This window comes from Saccostrea echinata, unplaced genomic scaffold (genome assembly GCF_033153115.1).
Source record: "Saccostrea echinata isolate AGI-Se365-2 ecotype Australia unplaced genomic scaffold, CSIRO_AGI_Sech_v1 ptg000054l, whole genome shotgun sequence".
NCBI classification, from domain to species: Eukaryota; Metazoa; Mollusca; class Bivalvia; order Ostreida; family Ostreidae; genus Saccostrea; species Saccostrea echinata.
In genome coordinates, this window is record NW_026889803.1 from 63,005,081 (window position 1) to 63,018,456 (window position 13,376).

At 32.6% G+C, this 13,376-nt stretch overlaps 1 protein-coding gene across 1 annotated transcript in view; it reads right to left on the reverse strand.

Moving 5' to 3' along the window:
* Window positions 1–8,279, reverse strand: part of LOC133172180 (L-fucose kinase-like) — a 71,719-nt gene extending 63,440 nt beyond the window's left edge. Inside the window, exons 1-6 of the mRNA XM_061307018.1 lie at window positions 8,201–8,279; window positions 7,834–7,985; window positions 4,601–4,651; window positions 4,171–4,296; window positions 3,891–3,963; window positions 876–970 (exon numbers count right to left, since the gene is read on the reverse strand). Of these exons, the coding sequence (XP_061163002.1) occupies window positions 876–970; window positions 3,891–3,963; window positions 4,171–4,296; window positions 4,601–4,651; window positions 7,834–7,985; window positions 8,201–8,279 (576 nt within the window). The remainder of the gene's footprint in view (window positions 1–875; window positions 971–3,890; window positions 3,964–4,170; window positions 4,297–4,600; window positions 4,652–7,833; window positions 7,986–8,200) is intronic.
* Window positions 8,280–13,376: the final 5,097 nt, after the last annotated feature.

Consider the following 13,376-nt stretch of genomic DNA (forward strand, 5'->3'; position numbering starts at 1 on the left):
CTACATGATGTTTACAATACTGTATTTTGTGTTTTACTTCTCTATCAATCTTATAGACTCTGTGATGTTTACAGTAGTGTATTTTGTGTTTTACTTCTCTATCAATCTTATAGACTGTGATGTTTACAGTAGTGTATTTTGTGTTTTACTTCTCTATCAATCTTATGGGCTCCTTAATGTTTACAGTAGTGTATTTTGTGTTTTACTTATCAATCTTATGGGCTCCTTAATGTTTACAGTAGTGTATTTTGTGTTTTACCTATCAATCTTATGGGCTCCTTAATGTTTACAGTAGTGTATTTTGTGTTTTACCTATCAATCTTATGGGCTCCTTAATGTTTACAGTAGTGTATTTTGTGTTTTACTTCTCTATCAATCTTATAGACTCTGTGATGTTTACAGTAGTGTATTTTGTGTTTTACTTCTCTATCAATCTTATAGACTGTGATGTTTACAGTACTGTATTTTGTGTTTTACTTCTCTATCAATCTTATGGGCTTCTTAATGTTTACAGTAGTGTATTTTGTGTTTTACTTCTCTATCAATCTTATAGACTCTGTGATGTTTACAGTACTGTATTTTGTGTTTTACTTCTCTATCAATCTTATGGGCTCCTTAATGTTTACAGTAGTGTATTTTGTGTTTTATCTATCAATCTTATGGGCTCCTTAATGTTTACAGTACTGTATTTTGTGTTTTGCCTCTTTATCAATCTCATAGACTACATGTTGTTTACAGTTCTGTATTTTGTGCTTTACCTCTTTATCAATCTTATAGACTCCGTGATGTTTACAGTTATGTATTTTGTACCAATTACCTCTTTATCAATCTTATAGACTGCATGATGTTTACAGTACTGTATTTTTGTGCTTTACCTCTTTATCAATCTTATAGACGCCATGATGTTTACAGTACTGTGGTGTAGCAGGGACAGTGATAGCACACGCATCACAACTCTTCCACTGAATATCTATAGGAATGAATACCACAACAATTACATCATAATAATAAAATAGGCATTATTAAAATATGGTAAAAATCAAATATAATCATTAACTTTAAAATATTCAAATGACATATATAGGCCCCTTACTGCAAGTCAAAAATTGGTGTATGAATAACCTTGACTTTTGACCTTAACATTGTTAATTTAGTAAAAAATCAATGAAGAAAAAGCCTGAAAGATTTACATTTGCACATATTTCTCCCAACATAATACTATTTGAACAATACGTATTTAAATCTGTATAAAAACAGATTCGTCACATAACCACAATTTCATTGTTAAGGGGGCCGACTGGGGTTTTCATTGCACAATACTTTGCACAGCATAGTAAAATTAAGCATATTTATGCTTTTAAAGCAACTATTTTCATATAATTTATCAAATATAATGAAATTAAGTAATCACAGGTTAAAATTTCTAATTACAATTTTAAAGAACTGATTCTTTAATGATTTTTCAGACCTATAGGTAGATGGACGTCGTAATAGTGTGTTTGTGATGTTACGATAAAGGGAAGTTCTTTAAGAGGGGGTCTAACAAATGCAATTAAGAAAAAGTATCAAATATATGCCCTTTAAATTTTAAACACAGTCATTTAAAAATCTGACAATTTTGTTAAAAAATTTTTCATTTATATATATTATTAGTATCTGTCATATTTTTAGTACTCCATGAAGACAGGAAAGAATAGATGGACTTAAGAGTCCTGAAAAAAAACATAAATTAAAGTTTTATAAAATGTTCATTACTTTCCATAATATAAATCAGTGATATCTTGCGATAACTGTCTATTCGTGTATTCTTGCTACAGATATGAATTTAAAATACCCTTTACAAGTAAAACCAAACAAATATCAAAGGCATGGGGCCAGAAGATTTCTTGAATAGACCCTTTTCCTATGACATATTTTGCCTAGGAGTTATTTCCCTTAGCCGCCATATTGTAGGGCAACATTCCCAGATCCCTTCATTATTCAACCAAGTTCAATTTCTTATACTGGTTACTGAGGTAAAGATAACACTATTTTTCTTATGAATACACATTTGTTATATCCTCTATTAATTCATGATAATAAGATTGTAAATATTTTCCCCCATATTTTTCTTGAATGCATGTTTAAAATTGGTTGCTCAAAGAGGTAAATTCACTGCTTTGCCATACAAGATGGCGGCTAAGGGGAATAACTCCTAAGCAAAATGTGTCATAGGAAAAGGGTCTATATCAAAAGATAATCAGTGTCACACTTTTTTCATCATGAGCATGATCATGAGCATGTTTGTCAGCTGTTCTTAAGAAAACTGTAGTTGCATGTATATTGAACAAAATAATGTCATATTAAAAGGAGATGAGCTAACAAACATGTGCTCCTACTTAATTTTACAAAAAACATGTTCAAAACAACTTCTCGCTTCCACTGTTATGACTGTGTTAACCTTGATTTGATTTTGATTGACCTGTTGAATATTACAGTTCATCACTGGTGTCCAGCTGCGAGTGTACTTGTGAAAATAATTTCATTGTACAGTATTATTAAACATGACCTCAATCTAAATCACATCTTAGAGCATGTTTGGTTGGTCTTCCATTTTCAGAATTTAGCAAATTAAATGTTATAGTTTTGTGTGTCCTTACAATATTAATTCACCAGAGAAATATTTAAATTTCATATTGACATCGCTGAAATGTACAATTCGCATATTCAAATTTCTATAGAGAGAGAGAGAGAGAGAAATGTCAACACTGATGCCAATCTAGAGCCCCGTCTCCGATTACTATTGATTTAGTGACATAAAAACCACTCCAGGCACGTCAAATTCTGGATGGCGACACTAATGTATCCTTGCTTCAATTTTGATTGATGGCAACAGGGCATTGCTTTTGTACAGATGTTCTACCTAATATAACCATGTATACGTAACTTTTTCTATTGCTTGTAATATATTTTGGATTCACTTCATTTACAGCTTGGTAGAGGGATTGCAAAAAGACCCAAAATAGGGTGTCAATTCCACTCATTCTTTTTGTAAATTTTTACATTTGGACATGCCCCCTCTGGAAACCAGACAATAGAATTTTGTGTTTCTTTCATACAATATAGTATTACTCATGGTATATTATAACTGGAGCAAAATGTCTATTGTGGGATTTGTAAAATTTGCTTTGAAGTGCGAAAAATTAGCTTTTTCCCATAAAATCCTACAATAAAATTAATGTACTTGTATTTTGAGATTGTCCCAAAAAAATACCTAGACGATAGATTTTCCTAAATTTGGAATGTACACAAGTCAATGTAAGTTACCTATGATATAAAATTAAGGAGTTTTTCACACAATAAAATTCCAGTAAGGCTCCCTCAGGTCATAAACGATCGACATAATTCCACAATGACATCACAAGTGGATGACATTCATATTTAATTTATACTGCTGAGATTTGAAAAAATAAATCATTTTATGGGTTTAAAACTATAGTACACAAATATTTGTTATAAATCAGTCACAAATGTCAATACATATATAAATAATATCATTTTTAAACTTTTATCAGGATATAAAAAGGGGTTGGTACATTATCAAATCTACCATAAAGCCTTCTGGGATTTATGAGATTGAAAGGATTTTATTGGATTTGACCATGTGACAAAGTTGTATTTATATCCTGATAAAAGTTTAAAAATGATACCTTATTTCTTGATTAGAAATTGATGTTTTATAAATATAATATTCCCTTCCCTAACAATAAAAATCCTCAATACAGAGCATCATCCATCCCAAAAATATGGTATGCAAATAAGAGAAAATAATACAGTTGATTGTGTGTCTGAAAAATTCACAGAAATAATGAAAATTTCCAAGAATGATGAGAGTTGTGAGTGATACTAACCACAATCTTTAGGGAATGAAAGGAACATATCTGTACTGCTAACCCATAGTCCAGGTCCTGACTTTGCTGCCAGCTACAACAAGAGTGCCAGATAAATTAGTTCTGGAAATGTTCTGGGGCAAGATTCTTGATACACTTTTGTACACTTAGCTAATAAAAAGAGGCACCCAATAAATGACATTGGTAAATTGAGGGAGAAACAAAATCAACAGCCTATTCAATTTTCAAACATTGTTCTACAATGATTACATATATGTAATAGGATGGTGTAATTCCTTGCCTTTTCCGTTATGTTTCTGATGAGTATATCAATGTTACAGATCAGTCCATCATATTCAGGGGTCACATACTCAGCAGGGAGGGTCACAAATGTCCGCCCACACTGGTCATACGGGTAGTGCCGACCCTATCAAAAAATTTTAAAAATTGACATACATGTATATGTATTTTTGTGACGTCTGATATTTGACAGTGGGATTGGTAACTAAGGAATTAAGCTTAGAGATTCTTGACATTTTTTTCAAAATGAAGCTAAATTATGTGGTAACTATGACGTTTTTAACATATTGATGTATGTAAGATACTGATAAAATTGACATTTTGAATGTGTCGAAAGGTTTCTAGTACAATGGACTCATTATGAATGTGGCAATAGGTTTGTAGTACAATATACTCCTTAAAATCATGAATGTATCCATTCTAAAACTTACACTGTGTAATATTAATACCCAGGATTCCTCCAAAACTTCTGCACTGATCACCTAAAGTAAATAGGGTTTACAAAGATTAATAAAAGTAAAGAAGTAGGCTTTATTGGAAAGCCACAAATTCATGCCAGTCAAGATAGTATATACTACTAGAAAACCCAGTTTTTACTAGTGTGCCATTTTCAAGTTAGACCTTATAGCACAGTGCAATTAAGCCAGCTAGGACACTCTCTTGCTTAACATATGATAGAAGATCAATAACTCTAATTTCAAAAGTAGTTGTGAATTAATCTCAGAGAGTCTGGAGTCATACTATTGGTTGCATGTTAAATATTTAAAATATTTGCAAGTTTCCCAAAACATTTGTTAAAAGTTCTCTAAGAAACACATTTTTGTCTTTATCACACAAAAATACAGCTTAATGTACACAATAAAAATCATAAAAGCTTGTAACTTAGGACAGAAAATGACCTACGTGTATTTCAATCAAAATTTGCTTACTGTTTTTTGAGCAAGGTACTTCATCTTAATAAAAAAAAATCAGCAAAATTCTGGAAACACAGAATATTCCTTAATTCCAGTATTTAAGGTTTTTTCTCAGAGTCTCAACTGTTGCCCCCCCCCCCCCCCCCCCACCTTTTAGAGTTTTGACATCTATCTACCATACATAAAGTTTACTCACAAGTTCTGATATTTTTAACCAATGGATTCCATCTACTATTGGGCTGTTAAATCCCCTTTTTTACTTTTAAATGCTTAATTCTCTCTCTCTCTCTCTTCTCTCTTTCTCTCTCTCTCTCTCTGTGGAAAAAGTGGCAATTTAACTCTTTCCCTGAAAAAAAAGTATCCCATTTGAAGAATGCTTTATAGTAAGTATAAGGGTTGCAAACAAGTAACCAATTATTCGAGTACTCATCCAGAGGTCCAAATATCAAATACTAAAATCGGTATTCAGGTACTTGGAAAAAAATAAACCATGCAATATTTCTTCATTTTCTGCATTATTTGTCAAGCACATTCTAATTTCATGTATAATATACCTGAAATTAAAAGATATACAGATATAAGTTTAAAGTTCGAATTTTTTTCTTGAATCATGACTGAGTACTCAAGCACTTGATCGGAAAGACATGCAAGTAACTGGTTACAAAAAATTGATTGATTTGACAACTCTAGTAAATAAGTTGTCAATTTTTGTGTTCAATCAATTGCAATTGTTTTATCCAGTATTAGCACAGATCACAACAAGAGGCCCATGGGCCACATCACTCACCTAAGCACTGTGGCTGGCTAGGAAAAAAGCAGAAATCAGTTCAGTATTGAAAGAAATCAGTTCAGTATTGAAAAGTTTAAATACACAAGTGGTACCAACCTACCCCTAAAGGAGGGGAGGGGGGGTTTTGATTTAAACAAACTTGAATCTACACCACTTGAGGATACTTCCATATCAATATGACCAATCATTGCTTTGATGTTCTTGGGAAGAAGATTTTTCCTAGAATGTACATGTATTCCCATGTAAAACTCTGATTATCCATTGCCCCCCCCCCCCCCCATGTCATGATTTGAACAAATCTGAATCTACACTACCTGAGGATGCTTCCATATAAATATGACCAATCCTGGCTTTGCTGTTCTTGAGAAGAAGATTTTTAAAGATTTTTCCAATGTATTCCTATGTAAAACTTTGATTGTCCATTGTGGCCCCACCCTACCCCCAAGGTCATGATTTGAACAAACCTGAATCTTCATTGCCTGAAGATGCTTCTATATAAATATGACCAATCATGGCTTTGCTGTTCTTGAGAAGAAGATTTTTCCTATGTACAGTAAAACTCGGGTTATAGCGAAGTCCTGGGGACCTTTGAATTTACTTCACTATATCTGTAATTTGTTATATCAGTATAATGAATTCATTGAATTATATATAGCGAATTCACAATACACATTTTCCTTTATGTATGACTGACGACTATGTTCAGGGAAGAATTATATACAAAAGAAATTCTTAAAGAATTAAAGATTTTAAATGAATCTAATATCAAACATAAATACTCATGAAAAATAATGTCAATTCAATACTTTAAATATTTTGATTTTAAAAATTTGGTATAAAAGATGTACTTTGCATTATTTTTAACTTCTAAGGGATACAAAATCAATTCGCTATATCCATAAATTCGTTATATCCGTGTTCGTTATAACCATAAAATTTTACAAGGATTGATTGAGAATTTTGCCGGGGATCTCAAAAAAACTTTGTTATACTTTATTATATCCGTGAATTCGCTATATCTGTGTTCGTACTAAATGAGTTTTACTGTATTCCAATGCAAAACCTTGATCATCCATTGTTGCCCCACCCTATCCCTGGGGGTCATGATTTGAATAAACTTAAATCTTCACAATCTGAGGATGCTTCCATATCAATATGACCAATCATGGCTTTGCTGTTCTTGTAAAGAATATTTTTAAAGATTTTTTTCCTATATATATCTATGTAAAACTTTGTTCCCCCATTGTGGCCCCACCCTACCCCCAGGGGTCATGATTTAAAGAAACTTGATTCTACACTATGTAATAAAGGTTTAAGATAAATTTCAACTTTTCTGGCACAGTGGTTCTTCAGAAGAAAATTTTTAAAGATTTTTTCCTATATATTCCTAGGTAAAACTTTGTTCCCCCATTGTGGCCCCATCCTACCCTCTGGGGTCATGATTTGAACAAACTTGAAATTACACTACCTGAGCATGTATTCTTTATCAATCTGACTAATCAGGGCTTTGCTGTTCTTGAGAAGAAGATTTTTAAAGATTTTTTACTATATGTTCCTATGTAAAAATTTGATCGTCCATTGTGGCCCCACCCTACTCTGGGGGCCATGATTTGAACAAACTTGAATCTACACTACACAATAAAAGCTTCACCTAAGTTTCAACTTTTCTGGCCCAGTGGATCTTGAGAAGATTTTTAAATGATGCCAACAAATTTTCCCTAATTCTTAATTATCTCCCCTTGATAGACAGCGTGGCCCTTCATTTGAACAAACTTGAATCCTCTTTACCCAAGGATGCTTTGTAGCAAGTTTGGTTGAAATTGACCATGTGGTTCTGGAGAAGAACTCGAAAATGTGAAAAGTTTACAGACGGACAGACGGACGCTGGACAAAATGTGATCATAAAAGCTCACTTGAGCTTTCAGCTCAGGTGAGCTAATAAACCACCTGATTCACTCACTGAATGACCCTTTTGAGCACTTATGTATTCTGTTATGGTCAGTAGAGCATTGACAGTAGCACCTCCACTCCCTACATTAGTTTTTGGATCCTCCACAGTGAGTACAATTACATCTTTAGCTATGTAACCTTTAGCTTGTCGCAGCTCCAACTCTGTTTTAAAAAAATCACATTTCTACTAAATCCTACCGCTGAATCAATTCATTTTAACAATAATTCATAATATTGTTAGAAAATATCAAATTTATAGTAAAAATCCAAATCAATCCCCATTGCAAAGTATTATCCTAAAATACAATAATTAACATTTGGAGATCTGCATGGGGATGCAGACTGCTTACAATTGTTATAAAGACATCCATGCTTACCCTTCTGAAAAGCATATGTCCACTCTTTGCTGGCTGTTGTTAAGACTATAGCAGTCCATTTCACTCCAGAAGAGGTCATTCTGAATTCAAAAATGCAAAATTTAAGTAAACACTCATTCTACATTCTAGAAAGCCTCTATCTTTCATTTTTAAATATCAACTTTGCAGCTTTGTAACATACTGAATGTTTCATCTTTCCTAGCACAATGATCGCTACTGAAAATGTGTTTCTCCTGCTTACCAATGTTTCAATACCAGTTTGTCTGTTTACAACCATGATAATTTATAAGTGTGTGTATTTTTAAAGTTATATACTGCAATTTAAATAGATTAATTTATAAATAATATGCCATATATATCATAGATACACTTTAATCAGAGTATGCTATACAGACAACATGAAGTAGCTTAAAAATGTGGTACTTCCAGCAATATACCTATAACTGTCGAAAGTCTAGTGATTTACAAGACACAACAAACTATTGAAAAGGCACAAAATATAAAAACTGTTCAACATAATGAACACCACTTATGATTAAGGCTTTAATATGAAAAAAAATTTACTGCATACTGTAGATTCCTAAATATAAGGGAGGAATTTATTATTATAATAATTTACATGAAACGGAAAAATGCTAGTGAAACCTCAAGTTTTTCCACTTGCTAAAATTTGTTAGAATCAAAATGGGTTTATTTCGATCCCTGAAATTGTTTTAACAGGTTAGGACCTATCGCCCAAATGGGATATAATAGCCCGTTTGGGATATAATATCCCAAATGGGATATAAATTTACAATCATTATGCAAAAAATGAAAATATTTATCTTGGATATAAATATCACAGGGTTACTGTCGTTTCGCCCCAAAGCCAGAACGCCCCATGCATGAGCGCCCCAGAGATTTTTACCGGCGCCCAAGTACAACACGAGCGCCCCGAATGCAATTTCATGAGCGCCCCAAATAAGCATCTCGAGCGCCCCAAATAATTGAACGTACTGTCCAATCTTGCATCATGGGCTCTCGTAATGCGATAACTTTTATGAATTAATATATATAATAAAAGCATTTCAACAGCGATAATTTATTTATTTCACATTTTATTTCAATCTATGCTGCCATTGGTTTATGTTTAGTTGGATACAACTGTACAAAGTATTTGACCTTCCTCCGTTAAAGAAGGGTACATGACGTTTCGGAACTAACGATCGACGAGACAGGTCGGGACTTTGGTTTCAACAAATTATTCTATTAATATGCTAAATATAATGTTTTTTCGTACACAAAGCATGTAATATTTAAGCTATATAACCGCATTATAATTTATTTACATATTAAGTTGTCATAAAAAATGTATTTTAATGTTTTATTCACAACAGAGGGAGAAAAGTAAAACTTTGTTGATTCATGTTAAAAAAGATTTCTCGTGTTGATAAAATTTAATTAAATTCATTTTATACCATAAATAATAGTATAATTTTAATTCAAGTGATCTTCAGGTAGTACCGTCCATTATAGTTCAACAACATGTCAATAGATTGTTATTACAACAATTAGGATCACATGCTCTGCATATAGGGAGGTGTAAACTGTGTGTCTCATAATCGTCTCATGCATATGGTTTCTCATTGAAATTATTAAAAAAAAAATGATGTAAAAATATGGAGAGAAAAAATTTTCTCGTTGTTGCTTGTTCATTGGTAAATGTATTCAAATAATATTTATAATCATAACATTATATATCCCAGGTCTCGTAATAATAATAATTAAGTTGTTTCTGTGGAATCGTTTTATGAAGAGTCTTCATGGCAAGAAAATGGTAGGTTAATTTTTATAAATATTTAAATGTATGTAACTTTCTTATCTTTCTTAATTGCTATGAAGTTTCAATTTAGCAGGAATCTATGTTTTGAGATTCCGTATGTCATTTTTAACTAAATATATACTAATGTTTCTTTTTATTGGTGATAAATCTTTGGCAATATCATCAATTTAAAAACGAACATCAAACGTCACTCTATGTTCTCTTTGTTTCATTCAAAAAGTATTTCGGTCTGGGTTCGTATAAACATTGAAAATAATTTGAATACATTTGAAAATGACATCAATATGCTAGCTTACATATTGTGGGGTATTCGTGATATATAAACCTTGATGCACTTGTGGCGATCATGAAATACATGTACAATTGTTCATATTAATTAATGTTTCTTTATATCAACATGTAATTAAAGCAATTAATATTTATTTCCTTACTAGGTTACAAGTCTTGGGGCGCTAGTGAAATGAATTTGGGGCGCTCATGAGAGGAATTTGGGGCGCTCATATTCGTACTTGGGCGCTGGTAAAAATCTTTGGGGCGCTCATGCATGGGGCGTTCTGGTTTTGGGGCGCAGTGACTAGCACCCATATCATAAATCCGCATCAAGATACTTATAAAGGAATAACTTTTGGGTAACAAGTTTTTCTGTATGACCACTGTTTAAGAGATTGATCCCTCAGAAGTTTGTAAACTTTTTTGGGATCAATCTAACGTCCCGTAGGGTTGCAGAAAAACTTGCTTGCCAAAAGTTATTCATTTTAATGTATTTTGATGCGGATTTATGATATTTATAGCCAAAATAAAAATTTTCATTTTTTGCACTGTAAATTTATATCCAATTTGGGATATTATATCCCAGACGGGTTATTATATCTCATTTGGGCGATTGTTCCCAACCTGTTTAACTCCTAAAAAAAGTCTTCTATCAATATTATATAAATTAAAATACAGCCAAAAATGAATTGCATTAGGCCCTTATCGACGTTAATTGAACGTCAGCTGACGCTTGGAAAGGATGGGTGTTTAAACATTGCTCCACGCACCTTGTTTTCTCACTGTCAGTTTGTGTACAGTGGAGTCTGTCATATGAATTTTGTCAACATCGGAAATTTCTCACTCAATATAAATTGGGTTTTCGCAAAATCTGAAGATCCGGAAAAACTATTCAAAAGATCTTTAAAAATTTGGGAAATTGTCCTCAAGATAATTCTTAAATACAAAATAATGATCAATTATATTATTAATTGAGTTGAAAAATTTCCGCAAAATAGTCAACATTTAAAATCATGTATTGATTCAGAAATGCTGCTCTGTCGGTTCTAAAGTAAACACCGCCATCTAAACTTCCAGTAACAGTTGTCCAACATGCTGCACATGACTCCGATTTGGTAGGTTCCCACGTTCTGTCTTCAATGTAATTATGTCACGGTCATGTTTTTGATTTCCAGAGCTCTGCTCCATTTGGTTTTATCAGATTATAGAATATTTCATAGAGTTTATTATTTTGGGGTGCATTTCCTGGATATAAATCAAGTGTCACAGCATAATAATAATGAGCAGTTGCCTCCCCCTTTTTCCTTTTGTTTGCAATGAACTATCGTGAACGTTTGCATCTTCTGAGATACTTTAAGGCTATAAAAATCAAATCAATGAAGAAAATTCTGATACCTTTGGTCTGTTTGCAACTTTTTAATACTGAAAATGAGGATGACAACCAACCAACCAACCCCCCCCCCCCCCAACCCCCCCAAAAAAAGATTTTTTAATAAAGTTCATTTTCTCTGAGTTAAGCAAACTGTTCGTAACAATTGTTTACACTGTGATGTTGTTCGATGCTTATTCAACGTCAGTTATTAGGCTCCTTGCATGTTCAAATGAAACAACATATTGAATATGATTTTAACAGTATGGCTTGTGGAGGGGACATATTGATTTGATATGTGATGAGTAGGTGGAGGGGGCACATTGACAATATAATGTCAGTAGGCAGCATAATATGTTTTAATACAGTATTTTTCTCAACCAATGAAATATTTTAGATTTTTATCAGAGGCAGTATAAAATGTGAATTGAATGATGAATTCTTCCATTATATAGATAAGTTTTTTGAGGTGAAAGGTATCCACAATCACAAAAAGGTTTGTTATGACTATTTTGATGGTTATTTTCAATGCAACTTCATTTATTTTTCTCCAAAATCGTTTCATAGCTATTCTGCAATTTTCTGCTACATTGCAGGTATATGGGAGGCATTCTAACCGTGGAGATGGCCTGTCCTGAGACACAGTTACATGTAGATTATTCTAATTAGGGATACACATGTAGCTTTCTGATAATACAATTTCAAGACAGTCTTTGAATTATCTATCCATATTAATATAACTTTGAACTAGAAATATGTCCATAGGACATGAATGCCCCGCCAAGGGTATATTAGTAATGCAACGTGAAAATTTGATCAGAATATCTCGAATAGTTTCTTTCAAATTAAAATCTAAAAAGTTGGATATAGATGATAAAGTCTCACCAAATTATGTATAAGTGCATAAGCTTACATAAATATCTTAAATGGTTTCCTTAAAACTAAGCAAAATGCAAATTTAAGAAAAGTGAGGTCAAGGTCACAGGAAAGTTCAAGGTCAAACATTTTTGATGCAGTTGAATAGTTCTCACATATACTTATCAGCATATTAAGTTTGATAAAAATATTTTGAATGAATTCTTTAAACTGAGTTAAACACAAATTGATAAAAGTGAGGTCAAGGTCAAATGAAAAGTCAAGGTCAAAAATATTGATGCAGTTGAATTGCTTACATCAGTATGTGTCAGCATATGAAATTTTGACACTAATTTAAGAAAAGTGAGGTCAAGGTCAAAGGAAAGGTCAAGGTAAAAAAATGTTGTTGCATAGCTCTCATCAATATCTATCAGCATATGAAGTTTGATGAAAATTACTTGGATAGTTTCTTTGAAAATGAGCTTTGAACTGAGCTAAACTCAAAGCCCAATGGAAGGACAGACAGAAGGATGGAAGACGGACATGACAAACACTATATGCCCCAGCCATATTCATGCCGGGGCATAAAAAGAGAATAAATATATAATCCAAAATGTACAAGAAATTTTGCTTTTACAAATTTAATGGTACAATAAATTTGTTAGTCCCAGCAAGCCATCAGACTAGTAATTTAAAGAGTCCAAAAGTGATATTTTCCTTCAGATGTCTTTTTTTTTCCAAATGAAAGGAGAATACAAGAACATATCCAAAGTAAGGTTTCATTAATCCCTGATATCCCCCAGTCCCAAATCATATCCCACTGTGGGTGTGCAGTAAGGACTCCGAAGTATTAATCTTCA